Raw genomic sequence first — 27970 nt, 5'->3', positions numbered from 1 at the left:
AAGTCAAATGCGCAGCAAACATGCAGAACGAATCAGATATCCTCCTTTATTAGTAGTAGAGATAGAGAAATATATTCAATGCAAAGTGACGGCACATCGCCTGTAAACATTAGCTATTAATTAATATATTCTTTAAACCTATGTCTAAACCGTAACATTTCTTATTAATTGAAATAATTTTTAGTACAAGTACCTATAATCAAGAATCTCTGTTAGCTATTTATATTTTAATCTCCATCAAAACTTTACTCCATTTACACTGTTGTTTTCTTTTTAAAACATTCGCAGACTCTGTAAACATTATAATGTTTATGAAAACACGGAAGGGACTTAAAGCAACAATGGTTTATTAATATACTTGATAATACAATCACACCTGTAGTTAATTGCAGTACTGACTAGTTAAAAGGTTCATTATCGATTAAGGGATGTATTTTACTACAGTACGTTCAGTGTGAACAACACGACGTAATGAGGGTAATTTTGCTGAGATCACAGTACCCATAATATTAACCGATCATTTATTTAATGTTTGTCATGCCGAGGCAAATCTTTTTTAGTTAGAGTTAAAAACTGATCGGCATTTCTATGAAATAACGTCATTTTCAGGTGGCATTACTAATTATCGTTTGGATTCTTACTTTTAATTAATTAATCTCTTGTCATAAAAAATCGCAAGAATAGCGTTTGAAGTTTTTGAACTTTTTCAGTTTTAGTATTACGTTCTTGTAATAATAAAATTGAATGTAAATTATTGTATTAATATGCAACTTGTATTTATTTTTAACGACTTTTCTGTATACTTTACAACCGCACTTTCATGACATTAACCGCATTCTTATGAATTGTAAGTGTTTTTCAAGAAATTTGTAAACATTTTGTAATATAATATTATAATTTTAAAATCAAGTCGCATTATACTCATTGGATTTTACCACTCATAAAATAGCTTCCAGAATATTCCAGCTATAGAGAATTTGTGATCGAATTAATTGATACTACTTATCTTTTACTTTCAACTACCGATCACAAACAAACGACAGTATTTACTGCAAGCCACTATTTATTAAAAGTAGTGAAAGGGCAATGAACAAATGACATGTTAATTGAACAAGCAAGCTCCCTGTTGTTATGCTGTCTCTAGATAATCGCCTATGTTCACCTACTGAAAAAAACCACCGACCCTGCCTTTCATTATCGTGCTCGATATACTCAAACTGAGAATTATAATTTGTATATAATGTAAAGAATCTAATAAACAAAAAATTTAAAGAAGGAGTCAAAAAATATGTGAGAGATAGTTTATTGAATGTAAATCACAATAATTTAGTTCTCCAGAAGATGACGAACATCATCGCACGATCGTCGGCTAGAAGATGGAGGCGCCACTTCGTTTCCGTATTTCGTCACACACCAGCACTTATGGGTTTTCATGCTGCACTGCAAAGGATTGAAATAGCCACTTTTGTCACACTTTAAAATTCGGAAATCGTTGTCTGAAATACAAAGAACTGAGCATTAATCCATTGCTACACACTTTTAGTTTTACATTCATTTCTGGAAAAGTACAATCTTCAACAACAAAAAAAAATTACTTGCTATTGCCATAGAAAACAAAACATCAGTTAATTGTTTGGCAGTAAAAATTATCTGTGGTTACTAGCATTAGAAGAAAGATATTAAAATGTGCCAAAAAATTTACAAGCGAACAAAAAAAAGGGATCACAAGAACCATTGAACCAATTGAAGCTCAATAGAGTTTATACTGTTATAATCATACCTTTCGTTGTCAACACTTATTTTGCGTATTTTAATCTGCTTCTTTCTTCAATCTTTGGCGCGATATTAAGCATGCAAATAACTCGGAGCCAAATTGCCTCAAATTTGCTAACAAAGAGAACGCCAAATCATAGAACGACATAGAATCAGAGAACGCCAAATCATATTGTTACCACCGAATGAATTAGGCGCAAGTTCGCAATGGGCATGGAGTGGACAGCATTCGTGGAAAATTTACCAGGAAATTTTTGTTATAATCGTACTCCAAATTTTTTATACTTAATTGGAGAAAATATGCTATCACACAAAAAAGTTGCCCATGGATTGTAAGGAAAATGAAATCTTGCAAGTGAAAATTCGTCAATGGCCAAACACAATGTTTATGATGGAAAAACTCCTGTTTTGCTTATTCTATAAAGAAGCTGGTCTTACCAATCAAATAACGCTCGAACGTGAGGACATGACAGAAGCAGCTCGTGGTATTATCTCCCCTCCGTGCCAGAGTGAGAGGTGTCCCATCTTTATAGACGCACAGACAGTCATCGGGACCCTATTCATCGAAGCATTGCATTTCTTGGAAAGATCCGTCTTTGTTGCATTTCGGAATCATCCAGTCTCCAGGTGGATTTTTCAGCATTTCTTCACTAGCAGATGGACAATCAACGCCAGCTGAAACAGAAAATAAATAATTTCTTAAAGATTTTTTATTAATATCATAATGTTTTAATTTGGCATTCATTTTTAAATATGCATGATATAAATAATATTTGTTTTCAAAGCTCTTTCTACAAGCATGTAATTAGCTTTCTGTAGCATGTAATTAGTTGTCAGATGATAGGCGCTTAATTAGAAAGAAATTTTTAATTAGATTTTTATTTAAAATTAATGGAAATTTTATTTTATCTTAATAATTTTTCTCCTTTAAAGTTCGTACATGATCTTTTGGGACACCTTCTGTATAGAAATAAGAAAACAATGACTTTAAAAAGATGAAGCAAAACAATTTAACTATAGATATTCAACGTTCTGATTATAAAAGTTGTTCACTCAATAAGGTTAGAAAAATGTGATTAATTCTGTTTTCTATGTTCAGTTATCTTATTGAAGAAACCATTTCTATAACGATGTTAAATATTTAATCAGTCGGTACTGTGTATAATCATTTCGATAGTTGTCAGAAAGGTGTTATTACTAGAGGAAAGAATCAGGAATTTTTAAAGCATTAATTAATGTTATAATTTTTTTACAATTTGTTTGTGTTGAATAATTTCTGTAATATTTTAAACATTTTAAAATATGAGACGTTCTTTCCTTTCTTAAATTCATATAAAAATATGGATGCTTGTTTATTTGTTTGTTTTGCATGAACGTGTAACTACTTTTTTTCTCAAGTAAAGTTTTAAATCACCCTGCATTACAAACGCATGAAACTTACGATATCCCGGATAGTGATAAGCACACAAAACTGCTGGGGAAAGACAAATGAGCAGCTGAAAAGAAAACAAATTTGAATTATTTCATATAACTAATGTACTAACGTAATGCATGCTTTATAATACTGAAAAAATTAACTATTTAATTAATTATCCTAAAACCTTTATTAAATCCTTGCATATACTTCATATATATAGAAAGTACTCAAAGTAAAGGGTAAATATGTTTTAGCTTATTATTGTGGAAAGTAGGCGCTAATTTTCGATATACCCTTTATATCTAGTATAATATAATATTTTAATGGCGAACAATTATATAAAATATTATAATACACAAAGTCTTCCTATTGTTTGTAACTTGTTAAAAATTAAAATGAAAAAATGTTTTCATTAAATAATTTTAACATATTTTATCTTTTTATAAAAATTTGAGGTTTTCCAAATGATTTTTAAAAATTACAGAAACCTATCTTTGTTTCATCAATTATTGATGATTTTTACAGAAAGATGCACAATTCAACTAAGCATTGTGAATGACAACTTTCTACAAGAAATATGCGGTCTCTTTGAACAGAGAATTTAATTTTCTTCTAAACATTAAAAGCAGGTAGTCAAGTTTTAAATAACAAAAAAAGTCAATTAGTCAATTAACAATGAAAAGTTCAAAACTAACTTTTAATTATTAATAAGATGAAACAAATTTTATTTAAATATCTTTCTTTCACATATTTTGCCAACTTTAAATTCAGTTTATTATATAAATTTTTGGCATCACTGTGTTATTTGCCTACGCAATGTTGTGCATACATAAAGAAAATATATAATTTTTAATTAATAAAAAAATTAACTGTGAGATTGTCATTAATACTTCTCTAAAATTTTCTTTATTTTTTGAAGCTATTGTGAGCAAAATTTGATGAAATCTATTCCAAAGTTTACTTTTCTGAAAGGTGCAAAAGAATTGGCACTCCAATATTATTCCTAAAAGATTATGAAATTGAATTTATTGAAAATTTGAAATTGCATAACTTAAATAGTTTGGATTTCTAATGTATGAGTTTAGCCCGTACTTAAATACTTTCTCATTATATTTTTTAAATGTATTGATTTGATTTGAAAATTTTAATGGTATATCAGTCATATTTCATTTTTACTGTGTCAGATAGCTGGGAATACAGAAATAATTTTTTCTGTTCCTTCACATCCAAACTGCAAATTGAAAGAATTGTAGAAAATTAAAACTATAAATCGCAGACATAGTAACAAAACTATATTACTAGGTTGAAGATAATGGAAAAGACAGAGATTTAAATTTTGTTTTAAATTTTAATTTCCAAAAATAAAAGGCTTAAGTTCAATAAACATTTCTATCAAATCAAGATACAAGCTTATATGATTATTATCAAGTTAATTTGTATAAAGATTTCCTTTTGATTTCTTATCAAAAATCGCCATAAAAATTACATTGCATTAATCTAAAATGAATTGCAACATATAAATAGATTTTGCTGGTGGATTCGTAATCTACCAAATTTCCACAATTTATAGAAATTAATGAAACTGTCGAGTTTTAAATTCATATTGTGACTGTAAACGATGGTTAAGTTTCCAGATTCCACGATGGTATGCCTCAGTTTATGGATTGCATGTTAAAAAGCGATTTGAGAAAAAGTTGGGCGCAATTTTTCCAAGTGATAAGTAATTGTTGCTGATTGATAAAAAAAAAAGGATAGAGGTATTATTTTGAATGCTATACTCGAATCTAGTTATATATACATTCTTTTTTTATCGTTACTAGACTGACAATTGACAGAAATTTAAAAAATATTTCAGCCCCAAATTTGTAGCATTATGGCATGTTTATGTCTTAAACTTGTTGTGAGGGCGCTGCGGATGATTAGAACCAGAAAACGAACTGAAGGGAAGAGGGTGGAGAAGAAGGACGGCGGGAGAGACGCGGCCGAGAGAGGAGAGAAGGTTGTTGGATGTTGGAAAGTTCTATGATGTTAACGTACTAAATTTTGTAATAGTGTTCTTATATGTTATGTTTCGTCCTACGTCAATTAAATGTTATCAAAAAATTTAAATATGGTGTCATGCCAATTATTTTCGTTTACATTTATTTACTAAAAGGGCAGTCTTTGCCTTATCAATTTTTCTGATGAGAAATAAGAATTAAAAACGCTCGGCAGCGCCGACACTTGTTTTCTTTGTTTTTATATTTTATTTTAATTAAAGCAGTATATTACTTCTTTAGTATGAATATACTGCTTGTAGTATAAATTTGCTTTTGAGTATAAACACAGTTGTTGAAACAATAAAAAATATAAATATATATTTTATTTTTAAAAAAAATTAGGGAAAACATTGCATGGCTATAAAATCTGTACCATTAAAAAGTTTTTTTTTTAATTTCAAAGAGTTTTGAAAATAGTTTTATGTTTTTAAATTTCTAATTTATTTTGATTTTTATTAATTTTAATATATTAAAATTAATTTTTTAAAGGAAAAATTAATGAATCTAATTGAAATTTAAAAACACTTTCTTGATGAAAATGTATGCATAATTACGCAACGACTGTTTTTATTCTACTTCAAAAGTTTAAAAACTTAGATTTGAAGAGATATCATTCTTAATTCCATGCACTCTTTTTTTTTCTGGTTTTAATGAATTTTTTAGAACATTTTCGTTGCATTTCACAAAAATATTTTCCATTTTATTTAGTTTCCATGCTTATTCATAAATGCGTTTCTGTGATACTAAATTTCTTTTTTTTAACTATAGTTTCGGTAATCAAGTGTAAATTTTAAAAATGAAATGACAATAGATGAAATAAGTCTAAAACGTTTCAATTATCATACTATGATCTTTTGTGGTGTAAAGACTTAACTCCCTTCAGTATTTTTATTTACTTCAAAAACTTCAAAACTGTTTAAAATAGAGTGAACTCTTTACTCACCAGCGTACATGTTAAGATGTTCTGCATCTTTAACTTCTTATGTATTCGTATCATACAAGAAGTGAATATTTTCCTGAAATTCAAACACATTTAATTTTCTGTCATTTTATTTCTCAATCATATTGTAATTGTCATTTTCAAGACAGATTTAGTTTTAATACACTATTAAATAAAAAATATTAATTAAATTTTATAAACTCATTTTAATTATCATTTGAATACCTAATTTTGAAAAAAAGTGTCAAAATCAGAGATTGTAGTGGATTGAATATCATTATAATCTGTGCAGTGGAAGCAAGAGTATCCATGTTTCCGAGAATATTTCTTTAATGATCACATTTCACACAAAATATGAAAGACAAGACAAGACATAAACGCACGCACCTGAACAGAACAGCCTATCATCTCATTATTATTAAAATCTCAATGCAATGTGGGATGCGTACCTAATCAGACATCGCCATCTATTATCCAAAAGAGAAGATAGAGTGATGCAACTGCTACAAAATGAAATAAATAAATATCCCTGATGTTATCATCCATCTTTTAACCTTTAAATGTTCTAAGTTTCAAATTTGATTCTGGACTTTTAAATCGAATTGTACACTTGCAATGAGTTTGTTTTTAATATTTAATTGTATGTATGTTAACACTGATATATTTTCTTTTGAACAAGAGTTTCAAAAAAATAAACATCAACTGTCAAAATGGTTGAAATGATATGACATTTTGTTTTTCCGCCGTATATAACAAGTAATGTATTTTTAGAAAAAGTTCAGTGAAATAAATATTTGACTCATTTTATTTTGCAGCAACATAAAAATATTTTTGAAGAAGGTGAATACCTTATTTTTACTATAACATCGTTATTTTTAGCAGGGGGGGAGGGCCTTTTTTGCTAAAAAAAATTGATACCTGCTTTTTTTTCGAAATAAATATATAAAATATGCATTGCGATTTCTTTTATTATTATTTTTCCCTTTATCGGGCTCCAATGAACACATTGATATTTATTTATTTATTTTAATTTGGAAAATCGGGCTTCCAAGGGTTAAAAGTTCCAGTGCCGTGTTGCGGTTTTAAGAGACGTTGTAACTCTTGATTTCAATCAATATGTGCAAAAATGGTGGAACCAGAAAGGCAGTAACAAACTTCATGGTATGAAGCCTTTCATTGAGATATAAGTCATATGATGTTAACCGCAAAAGGTATATCATTCTAAACAGATTTCGCAATGAACATGTCATTGTAAATTGTCATCTGCTGCTGGGAAAATTAGCTCTTTCTTTGATCTCATTGTAAATCTGCTATGTCATTTAAGCATATCCTTATTAAATGCCTTCGTTTTAGAATTCTTTTTGCGACTTTCTAATGTGATTCCACTAACACTGATCTCATAAGTAATTTTTTTGAATTATTAAAAAGATCATTACGTCTTATTCTCATATTTAAGCGATCTTCAGCCAGCGTCCTGTCTTAGGGGTAGCACTTCTTCCCCATTACCTGGCCATCTCAGGTTCGAGTCCGTGTTCGGGCATGGTAGTTCTTCCCTTGTGTTATATCTGTAAGGTGTGTGAAAGAACCCCTCTGAAAAAAGGGGTTGTGCAAGTGTGTGTGTCATTTTCATATGAGCTAGAAGTCAGATTTCGGCCCTAGAGTGCTTAGGGGGTCTTTACCCTCAGAAGCTACTGCACTCCCTTTCTGTGACAACGAGCACACGACATCATCATCATCAAACGGTCTTCAAACTGTGTTACGATGTCTCTATTCAATAAGCTTGCCAAATCATAATTTTTTGTATTTAATTTTTATCAGCGGCTTTAATGATAATATCAGTCTGGTACTTTTAATAATCACAATAACTTGAAAGCACAGCATGGATAAATAATGGAGTCATCACACATATCAAACAAAAATGCAGTTAAGATCAACTTTTCATGGCAACATCAAACCGCGGAAATTGCAGGGTGCCCCTACACGCGATTGCATTTTAATAACATCCGTTCAGGTCAACCATTCACTATTTCTCCAAGCCATGCATATCTACTAACTACCACTTTGATACCCTAGGTGAAAGTCTTGGAAGAAAACGCCTCAAGCCAGCCAGCCCACCCCCGACTTATTCCCAATCAGAGTTCTATTTTGATGAACAGAGAAATTTCCTATTTATACATTCCATTCCAAGTAGTAGAATGGTGGAAATTCAAAAAGATGTAAAGCCGTTCCACAAAACTTCGATGGACCATTCCATACTTCGTGAAGCGTGCAAAACTTCCTTATTTATCTCCATTTTGGCTTAGAATGGTCGCGAATGACCATTTTAAAGTTCTACACCGTATAGGTAAGTTATTTTACTTTAATGTGTCTTTAATTAGAAGTTGTTAAAATTGTTAAATTAATTCAACGCATCAAGTTGTTAATTAATCGAGCAGCAAAATATTATTATAAGTGTTCTGAGGGTGGTTCAACGTAACTTTAAAAAGTCCATTTAGTCAGAGGAAAGAAGATTTAAAAGAATTCAAGAAAGAGGCTACAAACAAAAAGTTTAATAGAGAGCAAAAGTAGACTTAACCATCGCCAGTTAGGTAATAGTTATAACTTGCTTGCGAATAGTAACTGATGTTCATATCTTCCAAGACAATTATCCTACAAAAAGGGTCTTTGTATTATTTTAAGACTGAAAAAAAAATAACTTTTTAATGATATTAATTTCATTTCCATGGGATTTTTGTTAATTTTTAATAACGCTTTTACTTCGATTTGATACATTATATGTTACAATGTTTTAAAAATGTTTTGATGGAATTCAAACTCATCCATTCAATTATTCAATCAGAAATCAATTGAATTCGTGCTTCTGGGTCTTATCAAATAACAAGGCATCATTTTAAAGCCACTAATTTGGGCGAACAAGCCAGTAATCAAAGGCGGCTAGTTTTAACCCTTTGACTGCGTAATTTTTTGAAATCACTATTTAGATGCGATGTTTGCAAATAAGTTAAAATATTTTACAAAAAAAGTGAATTGATACTTATGTAATAATAATATGGTATAATAAAAATCTGTAATCTTAAAAATAAACACGCTAAACTTTGAAAAACGAAGAATGCAATAGAAAATGGACTGATTGCCAACCCGCAGAAATCGCGGGATACGCAGCTAAGGGGGTTAATGTAAAATTTTTATGCAAAAATCGCTAATTTGTCAGATTTTAGATTAATCGGTCAGTGGTAAACTGTTTGTTTAACTGCCAGTAAAGTTAAGAATTCAGAAACTAACAAGTCAAATGAATTATATTTTATATATGGAGCTAATACAGAAATTATAGATATTGATAAAAATTAGATTTTATCGTTGAAAAAAATGTACGCGTACTTGATTCCTTTCAGTAGCAGTAATCACAAACGAACTAATTGTGTAAGTTTCAGAAAATTAAAAAGATAATACTCTTGGTATTTTTTATAGTCAAATTTTGATTCAAAATTCATCTACTAATCTCAGAAAATCAAATATAATTCAAAGATAGTTTTCTTTAAAAAGAGTTCTTTATGATAAGAATTCTAAAAGATAATATCAATAAATTTCCATACTGGAATTGATAAATTTGTTTACAAGAAGATAATAAAAGTTTTTGAATAAGATAAATATATATATATATATATATATATATCAGGCTTAATACATAATTTATGTATCTTCTTGGAAAATTAAGATAAGTTTCCGAAAAATGGGACGTCTGTTATTTAGTGCAGATACATAACTTAAAGATACCTCTAAATTTTTATGCAGATAAGTATGTGAGATTTAGCACCTGTTCAAGCAAATATGTGAGATTTAACACCGTATCTTTCAAATTTTAACTATATATACAAAATTATTAGATATTTAGTTCTCTGAAAACTCCAAAGATACTAGGTGAGACAAAAGCTCTATTTCCTATTTACTTCTCCTTGCATGCATTTCTGTTAATTATTTAATTATAATTATAAATTTTATGATAGAAGTATCTTCAATACCTTAATTTTTTCTAAAGATAACTTATTTTTAGTTTAAATATTTATACTTGAAATTGATTTAATTCCTGCTTACAGAAAATAATGACTATTAGGTCACTCTGAGTTAATGTGATTCTTAAATATTGATCAGAAAGCTCAAAATGAAATTTTTGGAATCGATATTTCAACTTTCAATATTTTTAATCGATAAAAAAAACACTGAAGAAATTCTGTAGATAGATTATTATCAATATTAACACTTATATGGCAGCACTTATCAATAGCACATTGATAATTGATGCCATTGATGGTCAGTTTTTTGAGCAATAGTGACTGAATTTTATTTCAATTGAATAACCTGTGAATAATTTGATATTTGTAGTTTTCTTGATAAAGTAATATCAAATTTCAATATGCATTAAAGAGGTATTGCTGTAGTAGCAATGTACTTATTCCATTCGCTGGGTACATGAATGTCTCTAATGACACAGAGTAATTCTGTAGTATCTGATTTCACATTCATTCAACTCATTTTCATTCATTATTTTTTTTTTGTTTGTTTTGTTTTGTTCTATGCAATTTATGCATTCTTAAGAAAACGTTTTTTTCTTTTAATTTAGCTCAGAGTTTATGGTGATTCTAACATTGTAATGGTGCTGAGTATGCTTGACATAGTAACATGCTTGTTTAAAATATTCTGATAAGAGAAATTTTTTTAAGATAAAAACTATTATCTCTGAGCTTATAGATGCATTTCTTAATTTTCTTAATATCGCAGATGACTTAGATTGCAGATTACATAAAAAGTTTAATGAAATAAGAAAGTAAAATTCGTTATGATTTTATTAAAGAATGTACAAAAAAATAATCAGAATCTTGTTTCCTTAACTTTGAATGATGGAAGAGAAAAATGCAAATAAATACTTGTAAAAACTTATTTGAATTTTACTACTACACTACTGACTTAAATGTTTGAAAAAAATGAAAATGGTCCGAATATTATTATAACAAAAAAAGTACTGTTTCATAATATGCATGAAAATAATATTTAAAATTGTTAAAATTAGAGGAAAATATTGGACAACTAAATTAGTATTGTTAAAAAGATGGGGTTTTTTTTTTGCATTTTAAAATGGTATTAAAATATGTTGCTGTTGTTTTTTTTTTTTTTCTTTTTTTTTCTTTTTGCGATAAAACTTTCAAAAGTTATCTCGAATAAACGACGATGCGTTGCTTAATTTTTAATAATAAGTAAATTTATTCCAAATTTGGTATTTCTACGTAAACTTATTTTCTCTGCAGAATGCCAAGAGATACATACATCACGCAGACATACATTCTTTGTTATTAGTATTAAGAGCATGATGTATTTGTTTTGTTTCACATGAGAAATTTCTCACTTTACCTCTAAAAAAAATTGGAACTGTGTGATCTCAGTTTTCTTGCATATTTTCTAGCATATTTGTTTTAAAAATGATTATAAGAAGTTAATACTCAATTATAGTTCTTGATTGCTCCCAAAAATATTTCTAAATCACTCTAGTGTTCAATATTACCAAATTAGTCATTGATGTTGGGGATTTTTTTTTATCTTTGCCAGTTTGTTTATTCTATCAATAATTTGCAACATTTCGTAGTTGTTTTGCTTTTTTAATTGATTCTGAGTAATTTAGTAATCATTTGATAAAATGGCTAATTATATTTTTTCAATTTGAATTGGGAAATTTTTTTAACCAAAATTAAATAAAACAAATTAAATTGAAAATAGATTTTAAAATCACTCTATTAACACTCTAAAATGAAGAAACTTATTTTATTTTAATTATTTTCTATTTATATTCTTTAATTATCGCCCTAAATATTAGATCAGTCTTTAATTCCTCATTACAAACATTATAGAAGTTACAATCCATATTTTCTTAAATTATTTGTTAATCGGTGGATCAAAATACAATTCAATTTATCTGTTAACCCATTATCATATCTTGGAAGTATTAAAATAGAGTATTATGATCGAGAATCTACTATTGGACAAAATTTTAAAACATTAGCATATTGCATTAGCAAATTCATTACAAAAAATTTATTTGTAGCATCATGAAATGCGTCTAGTCAAATAAAAGTCCTTAATTAAGGTTAAGTATGGATTTTTAAACTTCCATATGAGATTTGATAGTCTTTATATTGCTAGAAAATTAACACACATATATTGCGCAATAAAGATTATTATCGTATTGTAATATTAATACACTGTAATAAAACAATACCGAATGATATTGTATATCACTATATAGTATTGAACCATTTTTCTCAACATTACGCCTGCAGTAAAGAAAAAGAATTTAAATTTTCAAGGAAAAAACATTAAAAATTTCAAAGAAATTATTAAGTCAATCATAGCATTAATAAAAATTAAAAATAAAAAGAATCAAGTAATTTTTTTTTCTTTCTTTCTTTCTTTTTCCATTAAGCACGCTCGGGCATAAATTTCACCTTCAAGCATGATATACTTCATTATTTTTGAAACTTATATCATAATTGAAAGATTATGACATATTTCAGCATTGTTGAAACGTGTATGATAATTAAAAAAATTATATATATATAATCATTAATTTTATTACAGGTGTACATGCAATTCATGAAGATGAAGATCATAGCGACTGCAGTAAGTAAATTATTATTACAGATTCATTTCTTTCAGGTAGTAAAAAGGATTTAATTCTTCATTTGTAAGACGTAGTAAAAAAATATTTTCTCGTGGGCAAAGTAATTAGTTGGAACAAATGTAATATAGTATATATAAGTTGAAAATAATATTGAAAAATTTTGAGAGATTTATGTTTTTTTATTTATAATTATCTACGATACATATTTTAATTATTTGCACTAAATAAAAATCTTTTGCAGTATTTCAAGTTTTAAATTTTGCTTCTCTTGAAATTATCTGAGTTTAAAGCCAGATTAATTAAACTCTCTACAGCAAAATTTATTACAATAAAATAAAAGTGCTTTAAAAAATCGAACTTTTGTAGCATGAGATTACAAAAAAAAAAAATAAATAAATAAATAACATTGTTAGAAAATTGTGTTTACAAATATTTCTGAAAAATTTATGAAAATTAAAGAAAACAATTTACATTGGTATAAAATCGAAATCACTGAAAAACGTTTTTTATTTTAAAATGTGCGAAAATGCTTTCTGCGTGGTAAAATACTATGGTGTGATTGAAAGGGTTAAAATTTTAATTAATTAAAAATATAAGTATTTTTTTAAATTCATCTTAAGTAGTGGATGTTTACTATCGAATCTATAATACTGCTTCCCTACGCAATTCGTTTCACGATAAGGAAGATTTTTTTACTGGTAGTTATGAAACATGCTAAATACAAGCCGAATCAATGACCTCTTCCCTTGGCGACGACTTTGGCAACAAAAATGAAGGATTGCGATTAGTTGAGAACCGTGGTGACATCACTGCTAGGATTCGTGTTATGAAATTTGCTCTAGAATATTCAATGCTTTAACATGGTAACTATAAAAGCGAAGGCACACAGATGAGTGAGAAGTTTAGGCGAGAGAAGGGACAGTCAAGTGAATTTTCTCTTTAAGATGTTGATCTCCAGCAAGTTCTCGTTTCAGTTTTTCGTGCTGTTGTGGTTGTTTATTAATAATTTGCTGCTTGTGTGAAATTGATTTCTACAAATGTTGTTTTTGTATACGCTTCGTCTGTGTGTTAATTACTTATGTTTTATGCTTTCATGAGGCATAAAGTGTCATTATCTGTTCTGGAGCGTTTTTGACGTTTTCACAGCATTCCTTATGAACGGAATTTTTATAACATTATAACGTTTCTATATCATTTCGTAACTGTTCATTCAAAAGTCTGTTCTGTTCAGAGTAAGAAGGACTTTTGCATCTCGCATGTCACACGATGTGCATTATACAGTTTACAGCTAGTTTGTCAACCAATAAAAATAAGTGTAAAAATTGTCTAACAATCTGCGATTTTTAATCTTTACCTAGATTTGAAGAAATCATACCAGGATAGCTTATTTATAGACCGAATTCTCGATTCTTCATCAAATTCAACATGTTCTGTTTGAGAGCAGTTTTAAAATTCTTTGGAATGAGAGATAAAAACAATTCAAGGACAAAATTTGTAAATGTTAGTTTAGCATTTACAAACAAAATGTATAAATACTTGCTTTAACTCAATTTTATCATTATTAATTTTTTTTCAGAATAATGTTAATTATAGTAGAAATAACATTCATAATTACTTTTGACAAAAATTCTCAAAAAGTAGAATTTTTTGACAAATTGGTGAAGAATGTTAGACAAGTTTTGCAATCTCATCATTTGAAATTAAGAAAGAATTGTAATTCTTTTACAAATAATAATGTATTATTAAAATTTCCATAAAAAAATAATAAGCAATGATTTCGTAAATGATAACATTTCCATCTATTTCTTTTCAGCTATTTATTTGTCTGTTGCCCGCAGTATTATGTTGGGACTTCCCAGGATATCGTAAGTTTAATTTAAGTTTTGAATGGATAATTTAAAGAATTTGTGTAAAACCAGGTTTTTAAAAATATTATTTTATTTTTGTGCTAAAAAGTACAACGGTTTTATTTTACTTATTTTTTTTCTTCACATTTAATTTCTATGAGTCATGAAGTCATTTTTTTTCTCAAATCGGCTGATAGATTGCTCCACATTTATACAATCAAAATTTAATTCAATCAATCAGTTTACTAATAATTACCATTTAAAAATGTTAAAATAAAGTACGCTCATTGAAAAGAATTAATATAAAATTTCAAACTCTAGTTTAATCAAGAACTTAATGAAAAAATAATAATTTTAAACGTGAAGAAAGTCAAATGAAATAAAATGTATAAAAAAATAATTCCAACCATGAGAAAAATCTCAACACATAATTACTAACTATATTTTTTCATGAATATGTATAAATGATTAGAAATGTATCAAAACCTTTTAATTTAGCATTCAGTTTTAAGGATACACAAGAACTGTTTTGGATTGGATCTCTAAATTGTTAGCTGCGGACACACGATGACGCATCAGCAGCATCAACTCTTTGAAATTCCGAATTTCACTAGTGAAATAATGCATTGACCAGATCCTATACAAATGCTCTGTAGAACTCACAGTATTCTAATGCGGAAGCCGATATTACTTTATGGCATAGAAGTGATAACTTCCAATCGCTGAAAAACTCTTCAATACATCATTGATGGCAAGACTAAGCTAAAATTGAATAAGTTTTGATTAAACTTTTTAAGTTGAACAGAGAAAAATAATATAATGTGCGTGGTAATTTTTGAGCTTTGGAAATACAAATCCTATTCGAATTCTTTTATTATAGGTTTAAGCGAAGAGAGGCAAGTTAATAAAGTGTGGGTAAATGAAAACTTCTCAATACGATGGATAACAATAGTAAGGAGGGGGCGATAAATATGACAGCAGATGAAAAGAACAGAATTCTATATAATTCTGAATCCAGACGATTCTGATGTCCAGAATCCACAATAAATATTATGACTGCTAACCTATTAGTATAAAATGATCACAAGCATTGCTGCGATTGCTTCATGCAGTTTTGGGGCAATCAAAATATCACAAAACATCGTAAAGATATAGTACAATATATTGATTCGACAGGATAATGAATGGTTTGTTTTTCTCATACAAATGACATTTCTGATGTAATTCAAAAAGTTTTCATAACGTTGACTATTCTTATTAAATAATGCAATATTTAAACTTTGACCAAGACGAAGATATTTCCATTACCATTCAAAAAAAATGCAAACCCGAGGACTAACAGCTGGCTGATTTCACTTAGGTCTTTCAGAATGCCAGACAAATAATTAAAATAAATTAGTAAAATTCAAAGAACAAAAATAGTAAAAATTTCTTTATAAAAGTAGTAATTCAATGCCTTTTGCTCTGAAAAATGTATTTACACCAGATTTCTATGTTACCAACTTGGTAACAGAATAAGCTTTTGTCAAATAACAACCGCATATTGGTTTGAAAATTTAGTTATGTCGATTTTATGATTAATTTGTTTTTAATTATAATTTAGGAAGCTGTGTCTGAATCACAGCTTCCCGAAGAAATTTAACAACAATACATTTACACATATTTTGACATCCATTTATAATGTAATTGGTTTTTACAGCTGGAGTCGATTGCCCAACTGCTCGAGAAAAGATGTCTGCAGATCCTAAACACAACTGGATGATCCCGAAGTGTAACGCCGATGGCACCTACCAGGATATGCAGTGCTACGACATCGATGACCCTGACGCATGCATGTGCACTTACAAAGACGGATCTCCCTTGACTCTTCCAGGGTTTGGCGTGAACATCACATCATGCGTCTGCCCTGTCGTCGCAACTGATCTTTATTTCTTGGGTAAGTAAGGCTTCTCGATAGATTCGCGTGCCACATTCCACACTTAAGTGCAGTGTGTTAAGCTGTTTATCTATTTCGTTGGAAAAAAAACGTACATTTGTTGGTTATCTAAGCCTAAATACTGCTTTTTTCGAAAAATTCCTATTGCTTTCTCATAGCGAATTATGCAAAGACTAGGCGTTGTGGGCATAAAAGTATTCTATCCCAAGTTGATTGCGAATCTTTACGTTTCAACTAGAATTCCCCCAAGTCAGTCAGAACCAAGAATTGGGAGACTTGTGCCTGTATATGAACACAATAACTCACGATCAGAAATATTCGACAAATAGATTTTGTTTGTTGTAGTTTATAACGAAATTGTGTATTGTTATGAAATTTTAAGCCTCTTTCCACCAATTCAATTATCTCATCTTGTGTATGTGTGTGTGTGTGTGTGTGTGTGTGTGTGTGTGTGTGTAACTATTTCTTTAAAATTTTATTAATTAAAAATCAAGCGAAAGGGGGGAATTCAAATCAAAAACAATGGTTCACTTTTTTTGTTTTTCATTGAAATTTAAACTTCTCATTTTTCAGAAAATTACATTTTTTGTGCTCAATAAATTTTGTTTTTACTCATAACAATTCCAATATCTGCAATAGAGCTGCGGTAGCCATTTTTAAAAAATAAGAAAATCTGTTCATTTTTTAACATCAAATTGTTGTATTTTTCGAAAACAAAACGCAGAAAAACGTAGTACAAAGAATAAAGATAATTTCACGAATACCAGAAAAAATATTTGAGGATTATAACACTGTCATAATAAGTTAGGAGTGTTAATTGATTTACTAAAAAATATGTCTAATATATTTCTGTTTATGGAAATGAAAATGATCCAGACAATAATTTCAAAATCACAAAAATTAAGATTTATCAAAGGAAATTTGGTTGCACGATTAATGAATAGATGAGTTTGCATAAACCAATGAAAGAGAAAAGTTACAACTCTATGATCGATTATTTTGACATCAGGATGAAACTAAACTCGAAATGTATAATTATACTGATAATGATAATTTACTAATATAAATGAATGTAAAATTGAAAGCAGAACCTATCGATTTCGTAGCAATTTCCCAGTGCTTATGCTACTACCTTATTTCTGACTGATCCTCAGCTTCCACCAAATTCATAAACTTCTATCCGTGTGGTATCTCGATAATTGTGCGTAGACGAAAAATTTTCATTTCTGAAGATAAAAAGTGAAGCTATTAGAGCTAAATCTAGTGGAAAGATCATTTATAGAAAATAATTTAGATGACTTTGTAATTAGAGTGCGCGCAGATTATTAAATGCATCCAGCATGTAGTACAAGAACAACAATTGCTCGCTGTTTAGGATCATCTGTACCGGGAGTAATCAATTCTTTGTATATCACAAATACAATTGTTTCAACCAATTATTCTTTTTAAAATACTGCAAGACTCCGCATTTAATCTCTCTGTTTCTTTATCGACTCTTGAGGAACGAATTTAGGATGAAGGATTCATTACAATGAGGTAAGAAATTAATATTTTATATCCCGAAATATAAATTGGTTTTACAAAAAAAAATCTCATTTAATGGTTTATTTCATTTACTATTAAAAAATATTAAGATAAACGCTAATAAAAAAATATTCTTCAATAGTAAATTGAAGGTAATCCATTGAAACATTCACGACTTTTAAATTCGATTAGTAAAAAACTTTGACAGTTTTCAATTATTCTCGATGGTGATTAATGAAGGGAGTAAAGCATTTTTGCTAATTAGCTTTCTTGTGTTAGTAAGAAACACCACCAATATGTGGCGCTTCTAGTTAAAAAGCTGTCAATCGTTGTAGAACTATTTAAAATAATGCAGTAATTTTTCCTAACTTTCCTTCATCACTAACAACTGCATATCGCTACGAAGTATGAAATTAGCAACAAAGCCTTACAATGATGCCAATTGAATGATGGTGGAAAGACTATGCAACCATGAATGATGCTAAAATAACTGCATCTATGTCTGTGAATCCATGAATGATGGTGACATAACTTCATCTTTTATCTATGTCTGTGCCTCCATGAATGATGGTGAAATAACTCATCGATGAAAGATGGTGGAATGACGGTGCATCCGTGACAGAGGATTTGCTCCAATTTGTGGAATTCGCAATTATGGATAAACCGCACAATTGTGGATAAATCGCACATATCTGCCCTCAATGTGCCCATAGCCAGAGCAGAAACCTCCAACCATCCGAACTAGGCGGGATAAATAAATGACTGAACCGTTCCTAATAATAATACGAAGAACTATGCAAAACTGAAGACACTGCTATCTCGTGCATGGACACCGTACAATAAAATACATACTATCGTCGTGGTGGGATTAATAACTAGCAAAGATCCATTATTGTGCTTCCAGGAGAATCAAAATCCTGCATCTTATTCAAACAACTTATTATCCTTGCATTCAAGACCATCTTCAGAGTAAGGGGTGAGATGGGTCCTATAATTAAAAGTCATACGGATTACGTTTCGGCGAGTGGTAACAGATAAATTACCTCGGAAGGTATTCCGGTGTCACAAAGCGATAATCAAAATAATGCCCTAGGGAAGAACCTATTGGTTAGATGAGAAACGGCGTATAGTTCTAAATGTAAAAGCGTGTTCTAAATATGTCATAAAAAGCGTGTTCAAATGTCTTAAAAATCTTTCAAGTTATATATTCCTACTATCGATGCTATTTAGCAATATCAAGAACTCATTGACAAAAATTCTAGGCATCATTCTTATTTATTTCAAAGAATAACTAAACTTGCTGTCATGATTCCTCTACATTTTCAGCTAGAAAATCGTCAACCTTTTCCTAAAAATCTTGTACATATACTTTGCTTCTTGATTGAAAAAGATTACTAATTGCATGATTTTTCCTAACAGACAAGGAAGAAGGTTTCATGGAGTGTGAAAAGGGTGGCTACTTCAGACCTCTGCAATGCAGCGAAAAAACTAAGGAATGCTGGTGTGTGACCAAATACGGAAACCCAGTGACACCTCGATCACTTGACCGAAAATCCTGCGATGATGTCGCTGACAAACTGTAATCTCTATGCTTCTTCATAATCAATAAATTATCTTAAATATTGCCGAAATATTTTTTTTTTCAATTTTTCCCCCTTTTAGTATATGCAGAACTCTCAATTGATCTAGAAGAGGATTTTCAAGTTTAAATTATAGTAATTTTTGTACCTTTATTTATACAAATAATTTATTCATTGATAAGTTGATTTTATTGCCCCTTTCTGAAGCTGCACTAGGATAGACTTTGAAATTTTGTTCTGCTTTAGTTGTTTGTCTCTATTTGATAGAACGATAGCCTGAATACCAATAACCAATTTCCTGCCACATCAATGTTAAGAATTTCAATTCGTACCGTAGGCATTTATATATAAAATGTCTAATCTAAGTTTAGTCTTTAACAAACGATCTTTCGATTCTAAATTCATGATTATGACGTTCCTATCTATGCGTAAATAAACTGCGATTGAATTACACCATATATTTAAACTGTATAGTAGTCACAAATTATCGCAAGAGTAATTATCTGCTCCTTGAGACTACTATCAGCTAAATAAGCGCGGTCCATCATTAGGAAAAGAAAATCTAACTCCTCTAAAATGTCATCTCCCAACTTAAAAGTAATGAATGGGGAAGGGCCTTTAATGAAAAATGTTGGTTTAAAAATAACTAATGTTTTTTTATAAATTTTATAAATTAGTTAATTACTGAAACAATAATAAAATTATTTCATAAGAACAATTTTATTTCAATACCCGCGGCTAATTTGTATGAATTTTATATATTTAAGCGCAATGTGATATTATTTGCATAAAATTATTACATATATATATACAGATTTTAAATAAGAATTTGCTCTATATAAATTCAATCCAAAAAAGAACTGCCTATTTATTTGTGATTTTTTAAACTACTAAATTTTTTGTTAAACTCACCAATAAAGCAAGACCACAACGATGTACAGCTAAATCACTATTCTGCTGAGGTATGTTTCGGTCCCCTACCCCTCCATCATTCCCTTTTCCTATCCTGCCATTTTTTCCTACTCCTCCATTAATGTCTTTTTTATGTCTTTTAAATGTGTGCAATGAAAATCATGGATTAGTCATTAAATTTCGTACTCACTGCTCGAATGACCAATTTGCAGGAACTTGAAATTGATACCAATGGTTTGGTCAGATCAAATTAATTTTATGCAATTTCATGATTTTTTTTATTTATTTATTTATTTATTTATTGGAAAATAAGGCAGACGTGATATAAAAGAAAGTTATATTGAGAAAGAATGGAAAAAAAAGAAAAAACGGGGAATATAAATGTGGAGTATGTATTTGAAAACCTACTCAAAATTTTGACTAAAAACGTAACAATACCGGAGGAATAACCCTAGAAAACTAACTGTCTTGAAAAGCAATCAGATATAAACTACAAATCTATTACAAAATAGTGTAAGTAATTTAAAGATATTAGGATGAAATATGAGTTTCAATACCCCATTTTTACATTATCGGCTGGATTATTTCCCTGAAAATTTAGGAACAATCAACGAAGAGAAAGGTAAAAATTTTAACGAGGATATAAAGGAAATGGAAAGGCAATGGATAAGGGAAATCAAATACAAACATGATAGAAGATGGTAAAAATATTTGCTATATGATTTTAATCACCAGATAAAAAAGAAGGAAAGAATTTTTGTAAAAGACTTAAAATACTACAAGCATTCTATTAATAATATAGATTTGTAATGTTTTTCAGAAATTCATTCATCATTTAAATCATAATTTAGTTAGATTTTTAAATGCAACTTATATGTTTATGTTGCAATAAAATAAAAAAAAGACATATTTTGATTCGAGATGTTTCTCTAAATATGTAACTGTTTTATGAAGAATCTTTCCGCGCTAGGAGGAAAAATGAATTTCATTTTAGAAATATGCACTGAAAATACTTTAAAAATCAGCTATCAAATGCAAAACAATTTCCAGAAGTTTTCGTTATTATTATTATTATTTAGACCAATGCAATCATAAGTAAAATGTATTATTGAAAAGTCTCTGTGTTTTTCGAAAAAGTATCGAAGTAAAATTTTTCATTAGCAACAACAATTATTGAATTTCACTGTACCAATAATGATCCTTATTAGTTTGATTTTTACTATAAAAAATAATAAAACTTTCAAGTTCTGCTTTAATATAAGATGCAGCACAAAGACAGCTGAATGGTTTTCATAGGTCGGTTTGTGTTCATTTTTGAGAAAAAGATTTAAAAGCTTGATCCATTTATAAAATATATTCAATAAAATATTCCTATTACTAGAGTACTCACCATCAATTTAATGGTTTAAAGTACTTCATAGGTGAGGAATATGAAAACCGGGGAAGACTATTGAAAATGTTAATATTGTTTCTGTATTCTGTTTTGGTCTTTTATCGTGTTAAAATTAATGTTTTTCTGGAAAAAGGCGCCCTCTGGTGGACATTTTGGAACTAAAAATTTTTTTTGAAATTCTGCGAGCGCATCTTGTGCATTGTCTATATACCAAATTTCTTTACAATCCGTTCACCCGTTTGAGTTGTATGATGCTGTTTATAGGGGGAATTTAATTATAACCACCCTGTATATACAAAACAACATTCTTTTAAAAGCTTACAGCAAAATTAGCACAAACATACAAGTTCATACTATAAATATTGATTGGGACTAAAAATACGAAACCTGTTGTTTTGACTGCGATGAATTTCAAACTTTCATATTTTACTAGCTTGTTCCTCAATTTTATAAAAAAAATTTATTCATAGACTTTTCTTAATTATTCATTAAGAATGCCTACAGCAATTTTTTTTTCTCATTTTTAAAAGCAATGTAAATGCATATACCTTGAAAAAAGGACTGCGAACATTTTGATCAATGAAAAAATACAACAAACTATAACGTTTTCTATTCCATATTAAATTTAAATGCGCATTATTTATCTTTCATTTCACAAGATAGAAATTATGGTAAAAAGCAATTACATATCACCTAAAACTATTTTATGTTTGAACGTATCTATTTTATTAGAATATGTATATAGCAAAGTGAAGGAGCAATGAACTATACTGAGACAGAAAATGTTTCTAAATGAACCGATCCCTTCCTGATTGATGGGAAGTTATGATATATTATAAGTAAAGAAATTCTCACTACCGCATCTTTATAAAGCAGAAGAGAAACTATTTATTTACATATATGTAAGTAAAAAAGAGGAAACTATAATAAATAAAATTGCTCCCACTGGTGCAAGAGATACAATTTACTTCAATTTTACATAGAATGATTGATATTCATTTCTGTCGAGGATTTACTCATTTTTATATGCACATTTTTACATTTATTTGACAAATATCTTCTCTCATTGTGTTAAAAACAATGCTAAAAGATATCTATTAGAGAAGGGAGGATTTTTACAAATATTGTGGAATTTATGGCCATCCGATTCTGATCCTTATCTAAAATCTTTCGTTATTTAAAGATGAATATATTACTGACGATGACCGTGAGTACGCTTCAATGGTCGAATGCTAACTTGTTCTAACAGAAATTTCTTTGAATGCAGAGAATTGAAGAAAATTCATTGATAAACATCAAGATCCTACATTTAAGTACTTCACGAGAAACAAGTTAAGGATAAAGATGGATTGAATAGTGAAGTAAAGTGCTGGAAAAAAGTCAAGTTCATTTTTCTTTCAAAACTAATGAAATTAAGAAGCTGTAATTGGATCCGCATTATAGTGTATCTTTAGACGCTTTTATTTCAAAAGATATTTCTAAACCAAAGATTAATCTTTGGTGAGTGTGAATTGAAGTCTAAACATTATTCTTGAAATAAGGGCTCATAATTAATTCATAGAAAGCATGAAATATTCACCGTATCGATCTCAAATTTACAGAATTCGGGAGATCTCAAACAGATCAATTTGTTCTAAACACAGAGACCTGGAACAAGTCTAATGAAAATCATTGATATAATGAAGGTCAAAACATTAAAAAAAAAATAAAGACAGGGTGAGAAATTATTCCAAGGAAAGATTTTAAAAGAGGAATTTAATCCATTTATATATCACATATCACAAAAACTGGATAATTTCGGAATTAAATTTGGAATAGTAGCTTACGCTTGAACAAAATATTCGTTACATGCCTTTCCATATTTAGTAAAAAATGCAAATAAATCAGTTCATGCAACCATTTGAGAACATGGAATAAGAAGCTTGGCAGAATCATTTCATAGCATTAGAAGAAATATCAAATCTAAAAGTGTTTAACATCTTCAAAACGCCGGCGTCCTGGCATAGGGGTAGCGCGTCTTCCCCCTGATCTGGGTGTCCTGAGTTCGAATCCCGGTTTGGGCAGGGTTGTTATTCCGTTGTTCTATGTGTAAGTAAGCTCTCATGTAAAATAGCATAGTCGTACTCTAGACTCTAGTTGTCGCTACTATAAAAAAAAGAGAAGCTCCCCCACCGGCTTAAATCGCTGTCTTCGTAACAGCGGGCTTGCCCATGGCAAGTGCCATAAGAAACAACAACATCTTTAAAATTACCCAAATCTTTACGGAGTGAAGAGTTTCGTTGATACTATAAAATATACATATTAACCAAATAGCTGAAATTTCAAAAAGGGGAGAACGGTCCTTAAACAAAATTCTTAAACATAGTAGAATCACTTTAACGGCCTATTATAGGAAAAAATGTGAAATTTAATAATAAATAAATTATAAAATCTTGTTTAAGCAGGGAAAAAAAACATATTGAGATGTGGTTTTGGTCATTTGAAAAGAGGAGTTAAAATTATTGTACTTAATCTTTCTAGATATTTGGGAAACAACGTCCTTCTAGTGTTACAATTACATCATACGAATGTGCAACTAATTAAGACAATACTAGTAGCTGAAGAACTATTGCATAAATAGTTATAAATGTTATACTGCAATTTTGCACATCGCAACCTTCTCATAAATAAAAAAAATAATTGATTCTTCTATCTCATTACGCAATTTGCATACATACATTACAATTTACATATAATTGCAAGAGCAATCAATCCCTGAGATAGAAAAATGGATAAATTTTAAGTGGCACTATAATATGCAGCCAGAAAACAACTAAGAATAATTTAAATATGATGTCCACAATGCTAAGGTTGGGAGTTTTCAATCGAATATTACAAATAAAACTAGTTGCAAGAAATATTTATTATGAGGAAAATAATGTGGGATCATTTTTTCCTTACCTGTGTTTAATCCCAAGAATTTGTGTCTGTACAATATTCTAAAATGTTTATATGTAGTTAAAATTCTTCACGGATACAATACACTCATTGAATTTTATCTGCAAAATAAACCTTAAAGAAACTATCGCAGACAAGCTGTCATTTGCAAATTGATGACTGAATATTTTTATGAAGTTCCTCTTGTCAGTCATATAACAAGTAGAGATACAGATGTTTTTAACTATATCAAGAATAAAAATAGTAACAACTTCTGGCATACTTTGATTCCTTTTTCTGGCAAATTTTTAAAAGAAAGCCTTTATCCATGAAAATGTCTTAATATTTAGATTTCTCATAGAGATAAGAGTAAAAAAATGTTTAAAAGCCCACCTGATATTTTTTTATATGCATGAAAAATAAAATTTAATATTTTAGGCTCATTTTTTTAAAACCAAACTTAAAAGGGAAAAGGCATTTTTTTTTAACTACTACTAAAAATTCACTTCTTTCTTAGCAAAAAATTCTCAACATAATTGTTCCCGTATCTTCTGATTAATGTCCGATGTTTAAAATATCAAATGACATCGTAAAAATATCATAAGAATATACTCTTCTGGTGGGTTACATTCAATGACATTAGCGAAATTAATCTGTGAAGCTAAATCATTCTTGCTAGACAAAATATTGAATTCGTGAGCCAGAAATATTTCCCAGATATTTAACTCTTAAAAACATACAAAAAAAAAACATATAATAAACCCCTCAGTAATATTATAATTCACTGAAATTAAAACACTAAACATTCAGAATTTTGAAAAGACAAAAGATAATTTTCTATTGCTATTAAATGTTTAAAATTATCTGGAAGATTTCTTGATTATAATGTTACATAAAAAAGAGTGGAAGAATATAGAAAAAAGCCTTCATTTGAAAATCTTACTTGGATTCCCAATAAGTATTTTTCATAAAATTAGCTAAGACATTTGTTTATCAATATCAAGTATCATCCGATATAACAAACATTGTATCTATAAAATCATATTTTTATATAGAAGAGTATTTTTTCCCTCAAAATAAAAGTCATTGTATTATACTGCATAAAAACATTGTACTCTACAAAACAGTTACAGCATCGCCAGATACATTTGGTTATTATTCCAAACACTAAATTCGAACTCATTATTTATCTTTTACACCAATCGTAAAATGTGGATAGATGTAAGAATCACATGATAAGTACGACAATTTTACATTTAACTGTACATCGTCTCATGAGAGAAATTAGCAATTTTACGGACCAGATAATGCACTTTATAAAGCTCCTATTTTAATCAATTGGTTAATTTAGTTTAATGTTTAAACATATTTTTAGCTTAACAAAACTAAGGTGATTTATTTTAGATCAGTATTTTTATTTTAGTAACTGCATAAAAATACATGCTTTTTTATTTATTTATCATGACTTTAGACTCTCTGGCATTCAAGCTGGCACACAATATTATTTATGCAGATGCTCTGTATTTATATATGCTGTAATGAAAATAAGAGCGTAATGTAAAAGAAACTGACGTCTGTCGAATTATATTTGACAAATTGTCAAAATTATCTTGATGCCCTAGAATTCCTATTACCACAAGATAGTGTACAATATTCCCACGATGGTTCTCGATATTCTGAAAGTCGGCAAATATCTAGAAGATATCGTAATAATACTGTTGGGCTTTTTGTGCTAATAGAGTAATTTGTAATTCTTACAATTTCAGTTTTTTACAAATTTATTTATTTACGAATTAGATTAATAATCTTTTTAATCGGTAGACTTACAGGCCCCCTACGTCCAGTGGTCCTAAGGAGCTATATTGTTTGTTTAGTCCGAAATTTGCCATTTCAATATCTTTCACATCGTTGCAATGCCACTTTCTTCTTTTTTGATTTGTAAAATGCGCAATCAACATCAAACTTAAATAGATACAGTGCATCCGACATGGGTCATTTGATCATGAGTTCACTTTATTAGTATCCCATTGTCTGTTGAAACTAATACAAAATGTCCCGTTGTTGTTAGTTCAAAAAATTTTCCATCTATTATTTTTCACTGAAAGGGATCAAAAATTGGCATCTGATTTAGGTTTTTCTAATAAAAAATGCAACAGGTTTCTAATCTGATTTTGTTTATCGCGATGCAGAGCAATTACGAAGTAGTCATTCTATAAAAATAGACTCAGGATAAATTTTCAGACTTTCAAAAATAAAAGTATTGTTTTATCATTGTCAATGCATATTTCACGCTATAAATCGAGAAATAAATAAGTTATATTAAATTATTATTAACATCTTTAGCACGTATACTGAAAATTTACAGATCTTCAATGATGAACAATTGACCGGAATTCCAAAGGGCACGCCTGTAGTTTCAGGAAGCTTTATGACAATTCAGAAAATGCATTTGTATAAATATTAAATTGAACTGAGACAAGAAAATGCCATACTTCTCAAATAAATTACATTGTGAATGTTGTAAAAATAGATAATTTTCTAAACCATATGGTTTTCTAAATTCTCGTCTCTATCTTCGACATATTCGAATAAAACTATGTCAACTTTCTTTCTCTTCCTTTGGTATTACTGGTTTAAAATTGTGGCAATGTTTAAGCTCATTATTTCCTATTAAGCTTTTTATGCAACAAAAAAAGATTTAAAAAAAGAGACATTTTATTCCATGCACAGGATTTAATGATCGTGTCTTCGAATGCTTTTGTCAACAATTTTCAGTGCTAAAATGTGTTTTACACCAGAGAAAATATGCTGCTCTAGAGTGACAAGTGTTCAACCTTTCCAAATATACCGTTAGGAATTTAAACACTATGGATCTTTTATTATTTAAAATTATTATACTTAGAATTCTATTCTTTTATTTCTCAGTGTTCAATTATTATGAAAAGACCAAGAAAAAAAGTCACTGAAAAGTGTGAAATTGAACAAAAGTTCGTCAGACAGAAAACGAAAGCAACTTCAACTACTAC

General features: G+C 29.1%; 1 protein-coding gene and 1 long non-coding RNA gene across 2 annotated transcripts; one reads left to right on the top strand and one right to left on the bottom strand.

The window, feature by feature from the left end:
* Positions 1 to 1301: 1301 nt before the first annotated feature.
* Positions 1302 to 25053, bottom strand: LOC129989393 (uncharacterized). Its single transcript, XR_008785765.1, has 5 exons — positions 24969 to 25053; positions 6173 to 6245; positions 3215 to 3269; positions 2212 to 2448; positions 1302 to 1496 (listed from the first exon to the last, which is right to left on the bottom strand). It is a non-coding gene; the product is annotated as an uncharacterized LOC129989393 (long non-coding RNA).
* On the top strand, positions 9991 to 19767 carry LOC129989392 (U24-ctenitoxin-Pn1a-like). The gene is made up of 5 exons (XM_056097908.1): positions 9991 to 10087; positions 12794 to 12835; positions 14650 to 14701; positions 16383 to 16619; positions 19563 to 19767. Exons 2-5 carry the CDS (start codon positions 12800 to 12802, stop codon positions 19724 to 19726), a joined length of 489 nt encoding a protein of 162 aa, XP_055953883.1. The 5' UTR covers positions 9991 to 10087; positions 12794 to 12799; the 3' UTR covers positions 19727 to 19767.
* Positions 25054 to 27970: the final 2917 nt, after the last annotated feature.

Source organism: Argiope bruennichi, chromosome 10, assembly GCF_947563725.1.
Source record: "Argiope bruennichi chromosome 10, qqArgBrue1.1, whole genome shotgun sequence".
NCBI lineage: Eukaryota > Metazoa > Arthropoda > Arachnida > Araneae > Araneidae > Argiope > Argiope bruennichi.
This window is presented reverse-complemented; position numbering and strand designations above follow the sequence as displayed.

What these genes read in the sequence shown, in the direction of transcription:
- LOC129989392 (XM_056097908.1), top strand. Translation starts at nt 12,800, where the DNA reads ATGCAATTCATGAAGATGAAGATCATAGCGACTGCA. An exon ending in TGAAGATCATAGCGACTGCA is followed by an intron (nt 12,836 to 14,649) that starts GTAAGTAAATTA and finishes ATTTCTTTTCAG; the next exon opens with CTATTTATTTGTCTGTTGCC. An exon ending in AACTGATCTTTATTTCTTGG is followed by an intron (nt 16,620 to 19,562) that starts GTAAGTAAGGCT and finishes TTTTCCTAACAG; the next exon opens with ACAAGGAAGAAGGTTTCATG.